General features: G+C 44.0%; 1 protein-coding gene across 1 annotated transcript; it reads left to right on the top strand.

The window, feature by feature from the left end:
• Nucleotides 1-1142: 1142 nt before the first annotated feature.
• Nucleotides 1143-24248, top strand: UTP14A (UTP14A small subunit processome component). The gene is made up of 15 exons (XM_036305201.1): nucleotides 1143-1278; nucleotides 2148-2223; nucleotides 2906-2976; nucleotides 3676-3740; nucleotides 6307-6449; nucleotides 6741-6896; nucleotides 12163-12282; nucleotides 12380-12474; nucleotides 13395-13518; nucleotides 13599-13676; nucleotides 15965-16358; nucleotides 18970-19364; nucleotides 20329-20522; nucleotides 20636-20735; nucleotides 23830-24248. The coding sequence occupies exons 1-15, from the start codon at nucleotides 1253-1255 to the stop codon at nucleotides 24091-24093; spliced, it is 2301 nt and encodes a 766-aa protein (XP_036161094.1). The 5' UTR covers nucleotides 1143-1252; the 3' UTR covers nucleotides 24094-24248.
• Nucleotides 24249-24276: the final 28 nt, after the last annotated feature.

The following is a 24276-nucleotide window of genomic DNA, read 5'->3' as shown; positions in this document are numbered from 1 at the left end:
AGAGTATATTTTAAAATAATAGCACAAATACACACACACTGACAACCATATGGTGATAGCCAGAGGCAAAAGGGAGTGAGGGGAGGTGGAAGAGGGCAGATGGGGGATAAATGGGGATGGAAAGAAACCCCGCTTCGGGTGATGGGCACATGATGCAGTATGCAGACAATGTCCTATTGAGTTGTACAGCTGAAACATGCATGGTCCTGCCAACCAGTGTCACCCCAATAAATCCAACAACAAAAAATAGCACAGTTGATACGATGTTGCAAAAATTGTGAAACATAGTAAGTCAGTGACCCCAATGTTTTTAGTCTGAACAAGTGTAAGGGTAAAGCCATATTATTGCCTGTACTTGTCTATGTTTGAAATATTTTCTAGCCCTAGCCGGTTTGGTTCAGTGAATAGAGCGTTGGCCTGCAGACCAAAGGGTCCCAGGCTCGATCTGGTCAAAGGCATGTACCCTGGTTGTAGGCTACTCTCTGCAGGGCCATGGTCAGGGCTCCTGCAGGAGGCAACCAATGGATGTGTTTCTCTCGCATTCATGTTTCTCTCTCTTTCCCTCTCCCTAAAAACCAATGGAAAAATACTAGTATCCTCGGGTGAGGATTAACAAAAAACAAACAAAACTTATGGGAGATGAGGGAGTTGCAACCACCGATCCTGGATGAAACTGTTACGTAGGGAAGGAGGAACCTAGAGAGCTGCGATGACAAGAAGGCACAGGAGGAGAGGGGATTTTTCCTGAAGAGAAAATTTGCTTTGTTCACTGATAAATCACAGGGGCATAGCACGCTGCTGGCTGCCACGCAGGTGCTCAGAAAGCCTGCAGTTGGCCCGAGGCGGCTAGCAGAACGCTGTCCAACACGGACGGGAGCTGGAGCCTGGATCCAGCAGGGACAGCGAATTCTCGGCCCATCCCTGGCCAGGCAGCACCCGCGCCCTAAGGATCTCCCACTTTGGGCCGCTCGGAAACCAGGGGCAGGAAGGAGGGACACCCATGCTGGGGACACAAGAGGGGTGGGTGGGTCCAGCAAAGCTCCGCCCACTGGCAGGCTTTACCGTTCAGGCTCCGGTGTCCCAGCAGGCCCCTCCCGAAGCAGCTCCGGTTCCTCGCAAGACCGGGGCGGGCCGGAAATGACGCGACTCGTCACACGTGATTGGATGAAGCAGAAATTGCTTTTCGGCCGGTACGGAAATTGCCTTCCTTTTAGCTTCCGCTCCTGGTCCATGTGAGGGACAGACGGCTGAGATGAGCGGGGTTCGGACTGCGAAGAGGTGAGGGGTAAAGAAGATTCGGGAGGCTGGGTTTCAATGGGGGTCGGATTTTGAGACGTGGATGCCGTTTAACAGATTACACTTGTTTCCCTCTCAAAAATTCACTATTCGTTACTGTTTCCGCGATCCATCTTTTAAAACCCTTTTAATTTAACTTAATTCTCTCCCTAGCTGTATTCTTATCCTTGTGGTCCTGATGCGGTCTCTCCCTCTCCAGCTAAGTTAATATGTTGCATTGCTCTCATCACGTGACTCTTTTCTTCCGCTTCTTCCGCGAGTTTCAGTCCTCTGTGCAGGCAGTGCCAGTGCTGTAAACTCCCTTGTCCTGTAAACCTTTGCCGATGGGAGCCATCTGCGACGTTTTCTCCTGTGATGTTTCATCCCACCCAACAGGGGAACTAAATATAATCCGTTCAGCACAGCTTGCCTTGCAAAGACTGATGCAGATTCCATAACTCATTTCTGGGTACCAGCAATATTCCTTAGTTAAGCGTCTGCTTTGTTGAGAAGGTCCCAGGAAAAATTGCTTACTCATCTGCTTTCATCCAGTTCTGTTTCCTCATTCCTGGGAACAAGTGATCAAGATGTCACTTCTGAGTAAGTTGCACCTATAAAGATTTCTTCCATATGGAGGATGCTTAGAAATATTAAATGGTGAAACTGCCTTGCCTCGGGTGAGCAACAGCATCTTCTGCGGCCTTCCCTAGGGTCTGATATTTTTACAGCCTCCCAAAGGTCCGTGGGAAATGCAGTGCCAATCACTGGAGGGTGTTATATCTTCTTCATGCAGTTCTGTGTGGGTATCACCAACCACTGTTCACCTCTTGTTATTTCAACTGATAATATTTCCCTTTTATCTCCTTTAACAGCCTTCTGGCTCTAAGGGAACAGGAAGAACTAGAAGATTTGCCAAATGACTACCCCTTGAGCACCAGTGAAGATGAGGTGGGCAACAGTCGCTAAACTGTCTTCTCCAGTTCCCTTCCGCCTCAAAGTTAGGCAGCACATTCCTGGAAAGGAAATAGGTGGCAAAATTGTTTACATTTGTGCAGGTCTTGCAAATAAATTACAACCACTTGTTTAGTGTTTCATGTAGAAGATACTATATTAAGTGCTGTGGGAATTTGAAGACTGTATAAGATACAGTCACTGTCTTCAAGTTGATTAAGTATAGTTGAGTATATAAGAACAAAACATATGGTCCTCATTATAGGATTTTCCTATTTCCCAGATTTGGATTTCTGTAGAGAGTTATTTAAGTGTCTGACTGTAATATACATAATTAAGCTGGATCTCCAACAGATGCTATAGGAATGCCAGCTCTTTATTCTCTTGACAAAGCTACTTAGATTGGTTTTTTAATTTGAGAGTTTCTGAGTCAAATCACATTATGTTGCATACAGAAACATTATTCCCATAGCATTTTTCTTCCCCAAACAAGTTAAGACAGAAGTATAACATTACCAAGGCTCTATAATGAGGGAGTTTGGTTTTTGAAGCAGTTCTTTCAAACCTCATCTGATTCCCCACTGACCAAAAGATGGAAAGATTTTACATGGGCTTCAATTTCCACACTGCATTTTCCCTCCCTTCATCATTCTGATGGTTTTTCCTTTTCTGTGTCTAGGGGGACGGTGGTGGAGAGCGAAAGCATCAAAAGCTTCTGGAAGCAATCAGTTCCCTTGATGGAAAGAATAGGTAACATTCCCGTCATTTGGACAGGTTGTAACCTGATTCCATGAGATTTATCTGCAACTAATATTCATTGAGTACAGTGAAGACACAATGCCAACATCATTAAGAGCACATACTTTGGAGACAGACTGCATAGGCAAATTTTGTGATCTCTCTGCACCTCAATTTCTTCAATTAGAAAATAAGATTAATAATGGTACCTACCTTATAGGGTTGTGACATTTAAATGAGTTAATAAATGTAAAGGTCTTAAACTAATGCCCAGCATTTAGTAAACATTATGTAATTGTTAGCGATTATTGTGTTAGACCTCTGTGCATATGAATTCTTACTGAATACACATATTTTTGAAGCATTGAGTAGACATTACTTATCCCCTTTATAGAAGTTAATTGACTTGCCCCACAATCACTGCTCATAAGTAACATCCAGTATTAAAATCCAGGTATGTTTTTTGTTTTTAAATCCAGGTATGTTTGAATCCAAGTCCAATACCTTTTCCACTATGCCTACCTATTCTATTGCCTTGTGTTTTTGAGGGTCTGAGTCTACATTAAGAGATGGTTAGACTACCAAGTCCAAGTTAGGAACAGATTTCCTGGTTGCTTTTTGACAAAACTCTGGGAGAGAAATACAAAGAAGTATTTGTCCCCCAGCAATATGTGTCCGTTCTTTCTATATTTTGTTTTGCCTAAATTTCAGGCGGAAATTGGCTGAGAGATCTGAGGCTAGTCTGAAGGTGTCAGAATTCACGGTCAGTTCTGAAGGTAAGTTAACAAAAGAAGCTATCTGTGCATGGAGCTTGTGGAGTTCCAAAAGTATAATGTCACTTCACCACCCAGGAACTGTTTTTGATGTGATTAATGGGTCATACTTTAAATATTTACCTGTAATGGGTGAAGAAGGTGGTCAGATGCTCTTGAGTTTCTTCCATTTCTAGAAGAAAGCATAGAAAGGCCATGGTCAAGGTCTTCCAGTGAGCTTGATGAGCTACTTCATGGAGAGGGGGACATGAATGAAGATAGCTGCCTCTCATTAGCTTAATCATGTCCATGTTTTCATTTTTATTTTTATTGATTTTTTTTTTTTTACAGAGAGGAAGGGAGAGGGATAGAGAGCTAGAAACATTGATGAGAGAGAAACATCGATCAGCTGCCTCCTGCACACTCCCTACTGGGGATGTGCCCACAACCAAGGTACATGCCCTTGACTGGAATCAAACCTGGGACCCTTCAGTCCGCAGGCCGATGCTCCATCCACTGAGCCAAACTGGTTAAGGCCATGTTTTCATTTTTATTTCAGTTCTCACAGTGCTTTGAGTTTCGACCAGCAGATAATTTCTCTGCTAGAGCTCCAATAAGTCAAGTTACTTACTTGAGGGCCTTCACCCAGTACAGTGATGGCGAACCTATGACACGCGTGTCAGAGGTGACACGTGAACTCATTTTTTTGGTTGATTTTTCCTTGTTAAATGGCATTTAAAGATATAAAATAAATATCAAAAATATAAATCTTTGTTTTACTATGGTTGCAAATAGCAAAAAATTTCTATATGTGACACAGCACCAGAGTTAAGTTAGGGTTTTTCAAAATGCTGACATGCTGAGCTAGGTCCTAGTACAATGTTTCAACCTTTTTTTCTCTTTTTAGCTTCCTGGGGAGCCTTTTTATATACTTTGTTTCTTCACTATCTCCCCCACCCCCTTTGCTGGATAGGGTTGAGCTTCAGAGGGGCACAAAACTTTGTAATATCCAAGATTCTTTTCACACACTCCCCCAAGAACCAATTTTCACCCCCTGGGTGGGGGAGTGACCTCACCCCTGTGAGAATTCATGATTGAGTAAATGGCAGAGTTGGGATTTCAACCTGATACCAAGTCTAGATGCCAAAACTTTGTAACCATATTCACAACTTAAGAAGCTTAAATGAGTTACATTCTTTTAGTAACCACTACCTATCACTTCCCAGAACAAGTAACAATGTATTCTCCTAGGCCTGTTCATTCAGCAAATACTTCCTAGCTGTTCATTCAGCTTCTACTATGTATCAGTTTCAGAACAGTTTAGATCAGTGCTTTTCAACTGGTGTGCCACAAGAATTTTTAAAAACATGCAATACCTAGTCAGTGACACTTGACCTTCTTCCCCTTAGATTGTCAGATTTTAAAAAAATGACAGTGACAACAGCCAACACAACAATAGCCATCCAGTGTGAATGAATCAAAATTATACCTTTTCTTTGTCAGATCAATATATATATTTTGGTGTGCCGCAGAATTTTAATAATTAGTTTATGTGTGCTTTGAGATGATAAAGGTTGAAAATCACTGGTTTAGATATTGGGCTATATAAAGAATAATACACTGATCTCATGAGGCTTACATTCTAGTGGGATGTGGAGACAATAGAAAATTAAAACAGGATGATGCAATAAAGAGATATGAATGACAAGAAAAGTCAATCATGCAAACGGGGGAAAGCATTCCAGGCCAGAGGGCAGCTGGTACAAAGGCTGTAAGAAAGAAATAGGATCGTATGTTTGAAGAATAGGAAGTGTGGCTGGAACATAGTGGAGGTGGGAGTGACACAGCATTGGAATGACAGACCAAGATCCCATATAGGGACCAGATCCCATAGGGCTGTGTCGTTTAGATCCATGTGGTTGGCCTTCCATATCCTTGGTTATCACATCATTGCCTTCAACCAACCATGGATTGCAAATATTTGAATTAAAAAACACCAGAACATTCCAAAAGGCAAAGCTTGAATTTGCCACACACTGAACACTAGGCTGAATCTTTGCGAATAAAGTGACGTGTAGGCATACCCTCCTACAGCCTATATGCAAAATATAGGTTACAGCAAATATGACACCATTTGATGTAAGGGACTTGAGCATCCTTAGATTTTGGTATCCACAGGGTCTTATAACCAAACTGCCATGGATACCAAGGGATGATTATAATTCCAAGTATAATGGGAGCCATTGGAGGATTTTCAGCAGGATCGTGATATGCTGTGATTTGCATTTTCAAAATATCACTTTGGATGCTGTGTGAAGAATGAATTGCAGTGGGGCAAGAGTGAAAGCAGAAAGACCATCAGAAAAGCAAATGGCTTTTGAAAATTAATTTTCTTCTACCCTCCCTACCCATGTGAGAATGAAGGAAAGTGATCATACCACTATAGCTAGTGATTAAAGTAAGAGAATTATTCCTGCTTGCCTGCATATTTGCCTGTCTGCCGGCATTTTCTACACAGATATCCGCCTGTGTGATAATTGAGATTTGGCCTCACTTATCAGTCTGACCAGAAAGTTTGGCCTTTCTACAGGATCAGGAGAAAGATTAGTCCTTTCAGATCTGCTTGAGCCCGTTAAAACTTCATCCTCATTGGCCACTGTGAAAAAGCAACTGAATAGAGTCAAATCAAAGAAGACTGTGGAGCTACCCCTTAACAAAGAAGAGGTTGAGCGGGTGAGTTAAAAAGTATCCAATAAGAGGAAGAAATTGAACTAATGAGGAAAAACAGGGTAAGAAGGGAAGGAGGGGGAAAGCCAGACTAATGGAAGGGGAAGTTGTGATTGCCTCACCCTGAAAAAGATTAAAACTAATCCTGGGGAAAGTGCATTCCTGAGAAGTAAACAAGAGCTTATCTCTAACATCCTGTTCCTTCCTTGGGCTAAGAAACATTGCCTCCTAATTTCCCACTAGTCCTTTGAGTTTGTTGCCTAATTTTGTGGCTCTTGTGTTTCTTGCCTGTTTCAGATCCACAGGGAAGTGGCATTCAATAAAACCTCACAGACGCTCTCCAAATGGGATCCCATCGTTCAGAAGAACCGGCAAGCAGAACAGCTGGTTTTCCCTCTGATGAAGGAGCAGTCAGCCTTTGCTCCCATTGAGCATGTGCTCAACGGCTGGAAGGTAAGTGCTACGCAAGGAAACCGCACCTTGGAAAGTGAAGTTACGTAATGTGGAGATTGCAAGGTCTGCCATTGATTTGGTTGGGCATGTTAAACTGAAATTCCAGCTGCGGTCATTGTAGTCTGTCAGTCAGAAAGGGAGAGAAGGGGGTAGCAAGATTCATTGTCAGCCGTGCAATAGCCAGTCACAGTGGCTCTATAGTTGCTTTTCATCAGTTTGTAGCATATAATACACATGGTTATTTCTGTGTTTTTGTGTTAAAATATCCAATTGCCATTAGAGAAGAAACATGATGCATTCTTTTTCACATCCCAGTTTTTATAGTAAAAAGCTTTCAAAGCCACATTCTGATCTGGGGGAGATCAGGAACTCAGCAGACCCAAAGTTTGCTTATAAAGGAATATCACCTTAAAATATAACATTGTGCCCAGCTGGCATGGTTCAGTGGTTGAGCCTGGACCTATGAACCAGGAGGTCACGATTCAATTCCCAGTCAGGGCACATGCCTGGGTTGCGGGCTCAATCCCCAGAGTGGGACGAGCAGGAGGCAGCCGATCAATGATTCCCTCTTGTCATTTATGTTTCTATCTTTCTCTCCCTCTCCTTTCCTCTCTGAAATCAATAAAAATATATTTAAATTTAAAAAATAAAGTGTGGCTGTAGGAAGGAAGGGAGACTTCAGGAAAAAAAATTAAGAGATAATATAATTTGTACGATTCAAAAAAGTCTGACCTACCTCTGACCCCATCTGATCATTTTTACCCCATACTCATCCGGATGTAACCACTTCTGTAAGTTTTTTTGTTATTGTTAACTTAAGAGTTTTACTGATATATTTGTGTTTACCTTATTTTTGTCAAAAAGGTAGTAGTACGCTACTACACACTCTGCACCTTGCTTTTTCAAATGACAGTGTAATTTTGGAGATCGCAGGAAAATGATGAGATGAGAGGTGAAGATGGCACTAATAATGGTACCTCTACTCCCCAGGAACTCCCTGTGCAAGAAGATAGAGTGGCCCAGAGACTGTCTATTGAATTTGTTGGACCATTCATGCCAAGATTCATTTTTGAGAAATGACGCCAGTGTGGCACAAATAAGGAAATGCTTAGGTCAGGGGGTGCTTTCTAGCTAGCAACTCTCAGTTCTCTTCTTACACTTAGAGTGCAAAGTACCATGGACTAATAATATACTAGTATTTCTGAAGATTAAGAATCCAAAAAGTCACCTGGCCAGTGTGGCTCAGTTGGTTGAGCATCATCCCATGCACTGAAAGGTCACTGATTTGATTCCAGATTGTAGGCTTGATACCTAGTCAGGGTTCATGCAGGAGGCAGCTGATGGATTTCTCTATCATTGCAATATTTTTCTCTCTTTCCCTTAAAATTAATAAAAACATTTTTTTTTAAAAAAAAAGAAGCAGCCCAGCCAGAGTGGCTCAGTTAATTGAGCAGTTCAGTTGGTTGAGCGTTGTCCTGTACACAGAAAAGTTTCCAGCTTGATTGCCAGTCAGGGCACATACCTGGGTTGCGGGTTCGATCCCCAGTCGGGACGCGTATGGAGGGCAACCAGTCGATGTTTCTCATATTGATGTTTCTCTCTCTCCCTCCCTCTATGTATGTCCTTGGGTGAGGATTTAAGAAAAACAATCCAAAAAGTCTTGGTTCAGCTTCCTAAAATTCCATTAGACTCTAGCTAAGAAGAATTAAATGGGATAATGCATGTGAAAGCATTTGTAAACTGCAAAGTGCTAAAAATGATGTAAGATAACTCTTCTCAGCCCTGCTCTCCTTCCCTCCACTAGCAGTTTGCAGAGTTTTCACCTCAAAACCCTTGTTTTTCAATATGCCCTCAAAAGGGGAGGGGGAATCCCATTGCTAGAAAATGCTGCCTGCCCCGATTGGAGATTGGCAATTCACAATATACATTAGCTTTTTAAAGGCTATGAAAAGATAGTAAAGAAATCCCTTTGACTTACTCTAACCCAGAGTGTACAAACTGATATTATTAAAAACCAAATAAATTAATTCTTAAACTTTTTTTAATGAAGTGAATCTTGTTAGCTGATGAGGAAGGACTGTACTTTGGGAAGAGCTGGCCTCTACTGCTTCTGTGTTCTCTGTCCTTCTTCCCCTACTGCCCTACTGCAACTTCTTTTTTATTTATTTTTTATTTTTTAGTTAATCCTCACCCGAGGATAGTTTTCCATTGATTTTTTAAATTTTATTTATTTATTTATTTATTCATTCATTCATTCATTCATTTATTTTTACAGAGAGTAGGAGAGACACAGAGAGAGAAACATCAGTGAGAGAGAGACACATTGACTGGTTGCCTCCCTTGGGCTGACACACTATCCACTGAGCCAAACTGGTTAGGGCCTAAAACTTCTTTCAAAGGCCATTAATGAGGGACCTCCTAGTCACCACATCCCATGCCCTCTTCAGTCTTCAACCAATTTGACACTATTTTATTGATTTTTTTACAGAGAGGAAGGGACAGGGATAGAGAGTTAGAAACATCTTGCCCTGACCGGTTTGGCTCAGTGGATAGAGCGTCGGCCTGCGGACTGAAAGGTCCCAGGTTCGATTCCAGTCAAGGGCATGTACCTTGGTTGCAGGCACATCCCCAGTAGGAGGTGTGCAGGAGGCAGCTGATCGATGTTTCTCTCTCATCGATGTTTCTAACTCTCTATCCCTCTCCCTTCCTCTCTGTAAAAAATCAATAAAATATATTTTAAAAAATAGAAATAAAAGAAACATCGATGAGAGAGAAACATGGATCAGTTGCCTCCTGCACACCCCCTACTGGGGATGTGCCCACAACCTAGGTACATGCCCTTGACTGGAATCGAACCTGGGACCCTTCAGTCCGCAGGCCGACGCTCTATCCACTGAGCCAAACTGGTCAGGGCCAAGTTGACACTATTGACACATTGTTAAAAATTCCTGCCTTGGCTTCTGTGATACCCTCCTGATTTTTATCTAACTGACTTTCTTAGTCCTTTTTATTCTTGCGCTGTAAGTTCTGTGACTTTTGACTATCAACTGTATATGCTACAGATTATTCTCAAGCCCTTCCTTCTGAGCTCCAGTCCCAGATTCCGTATGACTAGCAGGCCTCACCTGGGTCTCCCCTATGCATTTTAAATTTCACACACAACAAAGTAAACCTGGCATTTTCCTTCCCCAGACTCCCAAACCTGTACCACCACCTTCATTCTATAACTCAGTCACTTTGGTTGGAAACCTCAGCCATCTCATTTCTCCTTCCGTTGACTCCTCCCCAGCCCAGGCAGTGAGCTAGTGTGTGAATTCTGTCTCTGTGACAGCTCTCAGATCCCTGGCTCTTCTCATTTTCATTTTCAGCTTTCATTTGCAACTTTACATCCAGAGTAGGGCAAAGGTAGGAAAAGAATAATAATTGATAAATAATAATGCAAGAATAAACTCTGTGTTTCATGTACTCATAATTGTAAACCTACTTTTGCCCCACCCTGTATACCCTCTTACACAATCACCAGGATTTTCTTTCTGAAACAAAACTAATTGTCACGCTCCTTCTTAAAATCCTTCAGAAGCTCTCCAATTGTAGAATGAGACAAACACTGAGCATTTTAGCTGCACTGGACAACACACTGTCTGCTTACACACTTCTCCTTTTCATATATCTGTTTTTGCTTATACTCATATCTCCACTTGGCCCTCTCCTTTACAGAACTGTACTTATTCCTCAAACAAAGCCTAATTCCAAAAGTAAGTCTCTTCCTTCCCAAAGCCTAACTCACCCCCCAATCAGAATTAATTGTTTCTCTGTGATTACTCCTTTGGACTAACATTTAACCTGTTATGTTGTTAGTGATGGATTTGTCTCTTTCCTCTGAAAGGCTGTGAGCTCTATGAGGACAGGAATGAGCTTAATCAATTGTGTATTCTAGCACCCTCTACAAGTACCTACAATGTAGCTGCAATCAATAAATGTTTGTAAATTGAATTGAATTGGAGGGAGATTACAATATTGTAATATAAATCACTTTGTAGCCTGTGATTGATCACTACTACAAATACTAAAAATGGAAGAATGTGTACCTTTACTATTCAATAGAATAGGTTTATGGTTAAATCAATAGCAGTGTGTAATGTATGATAATGTGTGTTTATGCATTTGTCTAGATATTTGTAAGTTTGAGACTGACCATGATATATATAAAAACCACATATAAAGTGTGTATGAGGTTTGAAACTGGCTCTGTTGCCTAGGGCTATCTTTGTACCTTGCCAAAATGGACTGTGTCGTGATTGGCCTGACTATTTTAGCCACCCTTACATTATCGGTCAAGCAGTAAATGAGGTGTTTGGCTGACAAGTGAAGTAACTTGTTCACAGTCCATTCGTTCCATGCATGTAGACACTACCTAGCATGCAAAGTTTACTGCAAACTGAGGAACTAGAGCCCAAGTTAGAAGATGACTAGAATTAAATTTGAACTCTCAGGAAGCCAGTTATGTGAAGGTTATATTTTTTTTTAATATATTTTATTGATTTTTTTACAGAGAGGAAGGGAGAGGGATAGAGAGTTAGAAAGATCGATGAGAGAGAAACATCGATCAGCTGCCTCCTGCACACTCCCTATTGGGGATGTGCCCGCAACCAAGGTACATGCCCTTGACCGGAATTGAACCTGGGACCCTTGGGTCCGCAGGCTGACACTCTACCCACTGAGCCAAACCGGTCAGGGCTGAAGGTCATATTTTTAAAGACAGTGTCTTTTTGTGCTCATCTTAGACCTAATCTCCCCTTCCCTCTAGAGATATTTTTAAAAGGAACCTTATATGAAATCTGAGATTCCTGTCTATACCATATGTGTAACAACACAGGGGCTATTTTGTTTTGCAACTATCAAAACTGATATTTGGTACTGCTTTTCCTCTTTCCTGCCAGCATTTACTTTAAGGGCATCCTGCTTCTATTCTTAAGAGAATGGCATTCTGTTTTAAATATATTAATAATCCAAACAGAGTGATACTCAGTAATATTAGAAACTAGCCTCAGAGTCTCCTTGCTGAAGTTGTCTTAAATCAGAATAAAATAAGGCTTTATCTGCACAGCTGGGCAGCAAAACTGGAACCCCTTCTCTTGCTGTAATAGCCAATCCTATCCAGTTAGTGATTCTAATTATGGCATCAAAGTAGATGGTCATAGGACTGGAAAGAGGAAGACAGTGGGAGCATGGCTTAAGACTCAGGATGTTTTGTTATGTCTTTAAGGCAAGAACACCCCTGGAGCAGGAGATTTTTAACCTCCTTTGTAAGAACAAGCAGCCAGTGACAGACCCTTTACTGACCCCTGTGGAAAAGGCCTCTCTCAAAGCCATGAGCCTGGAAGAGGTAAGTGTGATAGGCCTTTTATACACCCAGGCAGGGCCTGTTTCTCCCAGCATTTGCTCACAAGCCCAGGAGTCACTGTAAATCTCATTCACTGTAGGCTAAGATGCGCCGAGCAGAGCTTCAGAGAGCCCGGGCCCTGCAGTCTTACTATGAGGCCAGAGCTCGAAGAGAGAAGAAAATCAAAAGCAAAAAGTAAGGAGCTATACCTGAAACCAATATAATTTTATTAACCAATGTCATCCCAATAAATTCAACAAAAAAAGTTAAAAAAAAAAAAAGGTGGCCCGGCCAATGGCCAATTTGGCTTAGTGGTTGAGCGTTGACCTATGAACCAGGAGGTCATGGTTCAGTTCCCAATCCAGGCACATGCCCGGGTTGTGGGCTAGATCCCCAGTGTGGGGCTTGCAAGAGGCAGCCAATTAATAATTCTCTCTCATCATTGATATTTCTATCATCTCTGAAATCCATAAAAATATATTTTAAAAGATAAAAATTGGTATAATTACCATTTAAAATAATAATTTAAAAAATAGATATGGAGACCCATGCTAACTAGCCTTGGGTTCCATGAAAGAAAGTGAGGTGAAAAGAACCTTTGACGTGGCAATTGAGGTCATGTAGAAGAGGTCACAAATAGGAGTGACTAACCTTTCTTTTCCCTGAGACCAATCTCATAAAAGTGTTGCCTGCTTCACTAGTGCCCTCTCCACTGGCTTTGGCTTTCTATCTTGGTTGTTGATAAACAAGACACCTGCACAATTACTTTGTCTCCTTTCCAGGGTGTGACAGAGTGATTCTGAAGAATGAACTCTGAATTCTATAGCTGTTGAGGCCAGCAGAGCTTCCTTCCTATCTTTTTGCCTGTTTGGAACATGTCCTATTCTTCCTTGCACTATAGGTTTGTTCTGCAGAGGTCTGCCCTGTGGGCTGCAGGGACTGAGAGGCCTGCCAGCGCTCTCAGGTCCCAAAGTGGCTCCCTCCCATCACCTAGCTCTGTGATGTCCATTCTGGCTTCCACATAGGGAAACCTCTTGGTAGTAGGGACACTTTTGTGTGTGGCATCAGTGTTTCCACTGAATCTCTTTCCTTGTACCTCTCTCATTACCGTGTAGGTATCACAGAGTTCTGAAGAAAGGAAAGGCCAAGAAAGCCCTAAAAGAGTTTGAGAACCTGCGGAAGACCAATCCTGCTGCTGCACTGGAAGAACTGGAAAAACTTGAAAAGGCCAGAATGATGGTGAGGCTGCCTCTTGCCCTACCCCTGAACCACCTTTCCCCAGAAAGCAATACGGATCTCACTCTCTCCTTTCTTTCCAGGAGCGAATGAGCCTTAAGCACCAGAACAGTGGAAAATGGGCAAAGTCAAAGGCAATTATGGCCAAATATGACCTGGAGGTAAGAGACTATAAGGATGAGAGAATGGGTGGAATTGGAGAAAAGAAACAGAGTTGGGTAAGAGCCATGAGAGTGGATGGAAAACCAGGAATCTAAAAAGGTATCAGAAAAAATAATAATCTATCCTATCTAATAATAGACAAATATGGTAATTAACCGTACCTCCAACACGCTTCCCATTGGCTAATCAGGGCGATATGCAAATTAACTGCCAACCAAGATGGCGGCCGGCAGCCAGGCAGCTGAAGCGAACAGGAGGCTTGCTTGCTCCAGTGATGGAGGAAGCCAAGGTTCCCCGCCTGCTGCTGCCGGCCTCTGAGCTACAGTCTAAGAAACAATGTTGCAATTATAGAAGCTAAACAAACCCCAGAAACCTGCTTTCAGCCAGCCGGGCCTCAGAGCTGGAGCTGCAACAGTGTTTCAATTATAGAAGCCAAACAAACCCAGATACCTGCTTTCAGCAGCCAAGGTCTCAGAGCTAGAGCCGAGCCTCAGAGCTAAAGCCGGCTCTCATTTCCAGTGAAAGCCATAGAAGGTAAATAAATCCCAGAATAAAAAAGAAAAAAAAAAGAAAAAAAGGAGAGGTTGGGAGCTTCAGTCACCCGCCAGCCTGAAAACGGCCCTCAGTCCCTCATCCAGACTGGCCAGGCACCCCTGTGGGGACCCCCACCCTGATCCGGGACACCCTTCAGGGCAAACCAGCCAAACCCCACCCGTGCACCAGGCCTCTATCCTATATAGTAAAACGGTATGCAAACTGACCCTAACAGCAGAATGACTGGGAATGACTGGTCACTGTGACACACACTGACCACCAGGGGACAGACGCTCAATGCAGGAGCTACCCTCTGGTGGTCAGGGCGCTCTCACATGGGAGGAGCTCTGCTCAGCCACAGCCAGGCTGATGGCTGCCAGTACAGCGGTGGTGGTGGGAGCCTCTCCTGCTTCCTCAGCAGCGCTAAGGATGTCCGACTGCAGTTTAGGCCTGCTCCTCGCTGGCAAGTGGACAACCCCGGAGGGCTACCAGGCTGCCAGAGGGATGTCTGATTGCCATCTTAGGCCCAATCCCCCAGGGAGTGGGCCTAAGCCAGCAGGTGGTCATCCCCTGAGGGGTCCCAGACTGTGGGAGGGCACAGGCCGGGCTGAGGGACCCCCACCTCCCCCCCCCCCCGAGGGCACAAATTTTTGTGCACCAGGCCTCTAGTATATATATAAAAGGCTAAGTGACTGGCCGTCCGTCTGACCATCCGACTAACTGACCTGCTGGTACATATGATGCACACTGGCAATTTAAAAATAAACGTTTACCACACAAATCTTCTAATTAATTTCCTTTCATTGTGCACGAATCTGTGCACCGGGCCATTAGTAATAAAATAAAAAAGTATCAGAAAAATCTCTAAGGCAGAGAGGAAAATGACCAGGAACAAGGTGGAAAAGGAGACATGGAAGGGGAAAAGAGCATTGAAGGAAAATCCAGTTAAAGAGGAGAGGGAAAAAAAAAAATTTATATATATATATATATATATATATATATATATATATATATGTATGTATGTATATACACACATACATACATACTAGAGGCCTGGTACACAAAAATTTGTGCACTGGGGTGGGTCCCTCAGCCTGGCCTGTGTCCTCTCGCGGTCGGAGGCCCCTTCCTCTGGTGCCCGGAACCCAGGCCTTCGCTCTTCACTGGGAGGGGCCCGGGCCCCTGGGGCATGGCCAAGGCCAGCGCGGAAAGCGAGGATAAGCCCCTCGCTCCTCGCGTGCAGGCCCCGGGGGCATGGCGAGGCCGGTGCAGCGGTCTTCCCTCTTTGCTCTTTGCTCGCCACACCGGCCTTCGCCCGCTGCTCCTGCCTGGGGCCAGCCGGCTTCACTCCATCACTTGGCACCTTTGTATGCAAATTAACCGCCATTTTTCTTGGCGGTTAACCACCATCTTTCTTGACAGTTAATTTGCATATCGCCCTGATTAGCCAATGGGAAGCGTAGCGAAGGTACGGTCAATTACCCTTTTTGTCTCATTAGGATATATATATATATATATATATATATATATATATATATAATGTTTCACATGTTGGTTCCTTGAGGACAAAGAATTTGACTTCCATTTTATTCCATAGCTAGTAACACAGTGGTATATGTACAGTTTAAACAGTAAGCACCAGTAAGAAATACTTAAGTCAGATTGAGAGGAGGCAGCTTTAAGAAATGGACCAGGAAAGGTGTTATTGCAATCACTAATGACAAGGCACACATGCTATGACTCCTTCCTCCAGGCTCGCCAGGCTATGCAGGATCAGTTGGCCAGGAACAAAGAACTGACCCAGAAAGTCCAGGTGGCCTCTGAGAGTGAGGAAGAGGAGGGAGGTGAGGAAGAAGAGGGTGATCTCCTTGTCCCTGATGCGGTGAATGAGGCACACATGACTGCAGATGGACCGAACCCCTGGATGGTCAGGAATCACTCTGGTGATGCAAAAGAGGCTGAAATCCAGAAGGACCCTGAACAACTTCCAGAGCCCATGGCCAACGAGGCTTCTGAAAGTGAGGAAGAAGAAAGACCAGTGGCAGAGGAAGAAATTTTGTTGAAAGAATTTGAGGAAAGGCGATCGCTTAGGAAAAAGTCGGGGCTCAACCAGGATGCCAAGCCAGTGGGCAGACAAGGAACAAAAGGTGAGTTGTGGTGGACCGGAAGGGAAAGCTTAGTACAAATGCTATGGACCAACTGTGAGAGGAAGACCGTGCCCACCCACACACACCGCAGAATGATGAGGCTCTAGGGACTTTCAAGAGAGTGTTGTGGGTCCTGAAGAGAAAACAGATGATCATAATTACCATTTTTCTTCAAAGGCATTTAATAAGTGGTCATCTGCATGGCTGTATAATGTGTGTTCCAACACGCTTTCTGCTCTTGAGGTCTTGCACTCTTCAGAAAGGCAGGGCTACAGCATCCTTGAAGTCAGGGCAGCCGTCACCATTGCTGGTACCCACAAACCAGAAAGAAGTGTACATGGGGGGATGGCAAATCTGAAAATCCCTCACACCCACAGACATAGGTGATTTTGTTTTTGTTAATCCTCACCCAATGGTATTTTTTTCCATTGATTTTTTTTTTTAGAGAAAGTAGAAGGGTGGGGGAGAGACAGAGAGAGAGAAACATTGATGTGAGAGAGACACATCAATCAAATGCCTCCTTGCACATGCTGGAGATCGAGCCTGCAACTGAGGTACATGCCCTTGACTGGAATCACACCCACGACCCTTCAGTCCGTGGGCTGACGCTCTATCCACTGAGACAAACTGGCTAGGGTATGAGGTATTATGAAGCATCTTCAAATTATGGCTGTAGTGTTCTGTATTGTTTGTGAAGTAGGAATGGCATTTTTAGCACTTCATAAATGCTGGCTGATACATGATACGGGGTAAGACTTTCTGGATAGGAATTAATGACTTCACAAGGTATGTGGTAAATTAGAATTTTTACCCCAATGCTCAGATTCATTTGCATATTATATTTTCTACTAGTTATCTTGAAGAGATTTTACGGTAACAGTGTTAGGTTAGCACCTTTAGGCAGGTCAGAGAGCTCCCGTTCTGGGGAAAAAGCAGGTCATCAAAGCCTGCTTGGGAAACTACCTACATTCACAATCACCTGGCTATCTGGACAGAATCTTTGGTCTGATTGTATTTCCTATAGGAATAATGCATTTGGGTGACAGCAGGAATCTGTTTTTATTTTATTTTTAATATATTTTTATTGATTTCAGAGGGGAAGGGAGAGATTGAAACATCAATGATGAGAGAGAATCACTGACTGGCTGCCTCCCGCACGCTCTGCACTGGGGATCCAGCCCGCAACCCAGGCATGTGCCCTGACCGGAAATTGAACCATGACCTCCTGGTTCATAGATTGACGCTCAACCACTAAGTCATGCAAGCCGGGCAGGAATCTGTTTTTCCATGGCCAAAAATGATAAGAGCTGTCACTTAGAATGTATTATAAGGCCTTTACTTGGGATTTTCACCTGGAGAGTTCTGGGGTTAATAGTTACAATCAGTTACTTCCAAGAGGATTTTGGAGAGCAGTGCTGTAGGCCAAGGTCATGGGGCAGTGTCTCTACAACCACAGGAAAGCAGCCACATCCTCCTGAGCCCCCTCAGAAGTTGGCCATCTAGCTAAATGCGTAGAGCAATTGCTTGTGGTATGGAAGGTGGATTTGGATTTCCTTGGATGATAAAAATAGAATGTTACCAACCCTTTGGGGAAATAGTGGGAAGTCATGGACCCCACACAAAATGGACAAGGAAACTTGGTCCTTGAAGAATAAACATAGATGTATCCAAAGTCCAGATCTCAAGTAGTTCTTCCAGTGGCTTCAAACCAGAGCTAGAGAGCAGGGTGAACTTGGGAATGGAGGCAACTTGAGTCAATTCAGAGGACAGTTGAGAAGTGTGTCACTGCCATGTTTTCCTCGGGGCTATCAGAGACCAGTGGCATTTACTCATATGGTGCTGGTGACTGGAAAGTGCAAGCTACTTGACTCAGCCACAACAGGTCATGAAATACTGCTTTAAGATAAAACAATGCTGGATAAGGTTTTTACAAATAGGACATTACAATGTAAATTATAAATAGTAAATCACACTTTTTAGGAATTACAAATATTAAATTACAATGAAGTTGCATTCAGAGACCACCTGTTCATTAAAAAGGCCTTTTTAAAATTTGGGACTTGGACCTTGGCCGGTGTGGCTCAGTTGGTTGAGTGTCATCCTGTGCACTGAAAGGTCGCCGCTTCAGTTCCAGGTCAGGGCACATGCCCAGGTTGCTGGCTTGATCCTGGGTGGGGGAGCGTGCGAGAGGCAGCAGATCAATGTTTCTCTCTCACACTGATATTTCTCTCTCCCTTTCCCTTTCTCTCTCTCTCAAAAAAAAAAAAATCAATAAAAGCATATATTTTTTTAAATGTTAAAATTTGGGATTTGAGGCCATTTCCCCAACCAGGGTTTATCTACTGTATGAGGCAATTAAGTCACAGTTCCTGTTATAGAGTGAGTCATTGGCAAAGTTGGGAGTAGGGCCCAACATGCTGCTTTTAACTACTCAACTCCATTACCTTGCTACTTGATAGGTAATTATTAGTGCGCTCCTCTTCATTGGGATGCCTCGGTGCCCAACCCCCAGTGGGTGCTCTACAGATGCTCACTGAGAGTGTTCAGTAAGTGCTCATTGACTAGGCAACATCCAACCTCCTTTTCTGACAGCTTTCATTTCTTCCTCCAGATTCTAGCACCCAGGAGGTGCTATCCGAACTGAGGGCACTGTCTCAGAAACTGAACAAGGATAGCCATCAGTGCAGGAAGCAAAACGTGGGTTCAGCAAGGACTGTTTTGTCTGTCCAGAGAGAGGAACCTGCTGGGGAAGAAGAGGAGCCCCCGTTGCTGCAGAGGCCGGAGAGAGCACAGACTCTGGAGGAGCTAGAGGAACTGAGCAAAGAAGGCTGCTTTCAAAATGAGGAGCTTCCCAGGCCTGCGTTAGAAGGGCAGCAGTTGGAGAGGAATAATCAGCCTAGTGCTCCCAAGAAGAAAACGAAGGAACAAATGATAGACCTACAGAACATCCTAACCACCAAATCTCCTTCCGTGAAGTCTTTGGCTATCCCCACGATAGAGGAGTTGGTGAGCAGAGCCAGGGTCCAGGGTGTCTTGGGCCATTGTGGGGGATCAGAGCTGGTGAAGAAAGTGCCCTTTTTGCACAAGGAATAGAATCAGTGAAGTTTGTTGTGCTGGGATCACATATCGGTAGTTTAGAGGCCCAGAATAGTATGGGACCACACTGGCTTCGGTAACAATTTGATAGATGCAAATCTGTGAGTGCTGAGACTCCAACATCCTAAATCCTGAACCACCAAACTCTTTCTGGGGTTACTCTAAAACTGCCCTCAGAGGAAAGAGGGAGGCACTCAAAGCTCTGATGAGATCCCAGGCAGGACATCTGAAGGTGGGTCAAGGAGTTCTTGCCAAGGTTTTGTACTATTCAGTGGGATCTCAAACGGTCCAGGACTCCCTGAATAAGTAATAGAAATTGCTCAAGTCAGGAGCCCTGGCCCTCCTTTTGAGGGCTATAAGCTGAAGGATGCCTGCATACTGGCCAGGCCACTTGGAGCTCCTCCTCCTAACACAGTCCATTCATTACTCCACCCTGCAGCTTCCTTACTGAAAGTTTAAAATTGTGTCATATGATAATGAGCTGGGGATATTGACCCTAGAGAGAAGAAAATTGGAGCATGATTGGCTACCAATCTGTATTGCAAGACCATCATTGTTCAGCACTTTCCCCCTAGAGGGCGCTAAAACGTCACCACCCAAAATTCAAGCGCTCCTGCCCAAACCACTACTCTAAAGCAAGCTGTAGCTACAGAACCTCTTAACCACAGTATCTCCCTTCCTGAAGTCTTTGGAAGTCCCCCTGACAATAGAGAAGTTAATAAACAGAGCCAGGATCTCGGACCATCGTGGGGGGGAGGGGGGGGTCAAAGCTGATATAGAAAGTGCCAGAAAAAAGATTTTGTGGTTAGGAGGTTCTGTAGCTCCTACTTTACCCCAAACTCCCCTCTCTGTTCTCACTCTTGTTTCTTCCCAGGAAGATGAACAGGAGAGAGAGCAAAAGCAAATGATAAAGGAAGCTTTTGCTGGTGATGATGTCATCAGAGACTTCTTGAAAGAGAAGAGAGAAGCTGTGGAGGCGAGTAAGCCGAAGGATGTGGACCTGACTCTGCCTGGCTGGGGCGAGTGGGGCGGTGTGGGCCTGAAGCCCAGTGCCAAGAAGAGACGCCGGTAAGAAAGCCTGTCAAGAAGGGCACCAGGTTCGCCCAACTCACCGTCAATGCCCTCCCAGCCCTTTTGACTAAGTCCTAAGGCTCTTAGACATGCTGCTGTTTGCTTTCCAGGTTTCTCATTAAAGCACCTGAAGGTCCTCCAAGAAAAGACAAGAATTTACCAAATGTGATTATCAATGAGAAGCGAAACATCCAGGCAGCAGCTCACCAGGTGAGGGATGGAGAGCTCTTTAGCTGCCTCCTCTTTGCTGCCCAGCTCTCTTGCTTGGGAGGGACATTCTAGTGCTCTGTGGTTTAGAGGGACGTGTGATCTTGACCACGGAATCAAATCTATTTTTGTTTTTACTGACTGGCTCTGAGATGAATAATTCCAGATCGACTCTGCTGTTTTAATTACTGACCGGGAGGAAAGGTTGCGACTTAAAGGGATAATCTCTGCAGCAATGGTGAGGCCTTCAGATCTGTGTTTTCAACTAGTAGCCCAGCTAACACTGGTGCAAATGGGTCTCACCAAAGGAAGAATTATTGTTCTTCAGGCTGGTATTTATAGTCAAGGTAATGTCTAAAGACTATAACATTTTTAAAAAAATATATTTTATTGATTTTTTACAGAGAGGAAGGGAGAAGGATAGAGTCAGAAACATCGATGAGAGATAAACATCGATCAGCTGCCTCCTGCACATCCCCTACTGGGGATGTGCCCGCAACCAAGGTATATGCCCTTGACCGGAATCGAACCCGGGACCCTTGAGTCCACAGGCTGATGCCCTATCCACTGAGCCAAACCGGTCAGGGCAAGACTATAAAATTTGAGCTACATCTTAAGAAAAACGAAGACAAACGGGCACTTGTTCAGTATAGTGCAAGAATTTTAAATTGTGTCATATGATAATGAGCTAGGGTTGTTTACCCAAGAGAGAAGCAAATTTGAGCAGTATATTGAAAGCTGTCATATGGAGTGGAGTCATATAAAGTAGAAGTTAGAGGAAAGGCAGAATTCAATTCAAGGAAAAACTTTCTGCTAGTCTAGAGAGAATATGTCGCTCTGGGGTATGAACATGTGTAGAGAGGACTCAGGAATGAAATTAGACTCAACGACTTCTATGTTCCCTTCAATTCTGAAAGTCTGTGACCCTAAGGTCTGCCGCTAGCCAGTATATATTAAAATGACTTGTATGTTTCTTTCTGAAAAAAAGGGGGGGGGACTATTTAATAGGTACAAAAAGAGGTGAGGAAATAACATTTCAATAACACTTTATTGATTTCATTTTGTAAACCAGTCACTGCAGAAATTGAATTATAAACACTGTATTCCCAGTTGAGGCTACATAACCAGAAAACGCAATGAACAGGCATGTATAGGATAAGAGCGAGAGAAAAGGAGTGCTTCACCAGGCCAGGATTCTAGATGAAGGGCCGAGTGAGGAACTCAATAAAGACCACCCTTCCCTTCCAGGGGTCTTAGCTATTTGTTTTTTAATGCAGTCACAGCAAATTGACAAATAGTTTTCCAGAATCTCCCTTGAGTTTTCCTCTTTTTTTAAAAAAAATATATTTTATTGATTTTTTACAGAGAGGAAGGGAGAGGGATAGAGAGTTAGAAACATCGATGAGAGAGAAACATCGATCAGCTCCTCGTGCACACCTCCTACTGGGGATGTGCCCACAACCAAGGTACATGCCCCTGATGGGAATCAAACCTGGGACCCTTCAGTACGCAGGCCGACACTCTATCCACTGAGCCAAACCAGTCAGGGCTTTTTTTTTTTTTTTTTTTTTTTACTGATTTCAGAGAGGAAGGGAGAGGGAAAGAGAGACAGAAACATCAATGATGAGAGAGAATCATTAATCAGCTGCCTCCTGCGCGCTCCCCACTGGAGATGGAGCCTGCAACCCGGGCATGTGCCCTTGACCGGAAACAAACCCAGCACCCTTCAGTCCGCAGGCTGATGCTCTATCCACTGAGCCAAACCAGCTAGGGCTGCCTCATCTTTTAAAATAAGCTATAGACTGCAAGTCCCAGCATGCAATAGAATAAAATGTGCTTTATACTAAAGGGGAGACCTTCCAGAACTGAACACTCTATCCAGGTGTGTTTGTTCCTCTTGACCTGGGTGACGTACAGATCTAGCTATCAACCCCAATAAAACTTTACCTTACCCTAAAGAGAATCTGTCCTTCACTACCATCAGGACCACCTGGCAGTACTCGGCTTCTTTTGAGTGTTCCATTGAATATCTCCAAAGACTACTAATTGTAACCCCCCCCCCCTTTTTTTTTCTTACATCTTTTTCCTCCTCTTTGGCAATTGGGGAAGTGTTTAAAGATTATTTAAATGTCTGAAGATAGTGCTGTGGTGAGTGGCGAAGAGTGCTGGGGAAGGCAAGGAGCCTGGGTTCTGCTCTCCCTTGAGGCTCCTATTTTCTTAGGTAAATCACTTCCTGTCTCTCTAAGCCAAACTGTGGGTCTGAGGCAGATGACCTTTGTCATTACCTTGAGCTTTCTAGCTTGGACAGTTTGTGATGCCAATGGAGGATGAAGCTAACTAAGCCTAGTAGAGTTTAAGGTTCAGGATTAAACCTCTGGGTTCCTTAAAACATCAGTCCTGGCCCTGGCTGGTGTGCTCAGTGGTTAGAGTGTCGGCCCCTAGCACCAAAGGGTTGCAGGTTCAGTTCCCAGTCAAGGGGATATACCTGGGTTTCAGGGCTTGTGCAGGAGGCAACCAATCGATGTGTCTGTCTCACATCGATGCTTCTCTCTCCCTCTTCCTCTCTCCCTCCTTCCTTCCCTAAAAATTAATGGAAAAAATATCCTCAGGTGAGGATTAACAAAACAAACAAAAACAAAACATCAGTCCTGTTTATCAAGGAGAGGGGAAGAGGGTCACAAAGTCTACAGGGATACACAAATGCCCGGGTGTTTCTTGGAGTTGCAAGGCACAAGAATAGGAAGGTTGTGTAGAAGACCCACTTGAGGACATAGCCATGGAGCTACTGTAGTGTTCCTACAGCTGCGGGGGCAGCATCAGGGTGGATTTTCAACCCCTTAGATTGTTGGAGAAGCTTGGGGAGAGGGAGGTCCTAAATCCAAATTAGGCCCCTCTACTCCCCAATGTCTTCAGCAGATTAGGACTCCTAAGGCTAGATGGAGGCAATGGGATGCCTTGACCTCTCAGTAGCTTCACCCACTGCCTCCGTAGAGGCAGTAGAACTGTGGCCCGTGTGCCAACACTACCTGACCAATTGCCATTGTACACTTGCACCCCAGGCAAGGCTCACGCCTAGTCACTCTGCCTTCCTTTTCAGGTGCGGGTGCTTCCATATCCATTTACCCACCATCAACAATTTGAGAGGACCATCCAGACCCCTATAGGATCTACATGGAACACCCAGAGAGCCTTCCAGAAGCTGACTACACCCAAGGTTGTCACCAAGCCAGGACATATCATTAAGCCTATAAAAGCAGAGGATGTGGGCTACCGGTCTTCCGCAAGGTCGGACCTCTCTGTCATACAGAGGAATCCAAAACAACTCTCCATACGTCACAAAAAACAGCTGAAGAAAAATTAAAGATTGAGTTGCTGGAAGAGTGACATCTTGGTGCCTAGAACCAGGACCCCACCCAGAGTGCTCCTCCATTGGCCGGGTTTTACTTCAAGCTACAGAATCAATTTCAAAATTCATCAGCACACATTTTAGGAATAAAGGCATTTTTATCTATTTAACTAGAGTATATTCTGTGTCATTTTCAAG

Source organism: Myotis myotis, unplaced genomic scaffold (genome assembly GCF_014108235.1).
Source record: "Myotis myotis isolate mMyoMyo1 unplaced genomic scaffold, mMyoMyo1.p scaffold_m19_p_4, whole genome shotgun sequence".
In the NCBI taxonomy this organism is placed as follows: domain Eukaryota; kingdom Metazoa; phylum Chordata; class Mammalia; order Chiroptera; family Vespertilionidae; genus Myotis; species Myotis myotis.
This window is presented reverse-complemented; position numbering and strand designations above follow the sequence as displayed.

Bases quoted from the DNA above. Each gene is read 5' to 3' on its own strand.
- UTP14A (XM_036305201.1), top strand. From the start codon at position 1,253: ATGAGCGGGGTTCGGACTGCGAAGAG. The intron at 2,224-2,905 runs GTGGGCAACAGT...TTCTGTGTCTAG, and splicing joins TGAGCACCAGTGAAGATGAG to GGGGACGGTGGTGGAGAGCG. The intron at 13,677-15,964 runs GTAAGAGACTAT...TCCTTCCTCCAG, and splicing joins TGGCCAAATATGACCTGGAG to GCTCGCCAGGCTATGCAGGA.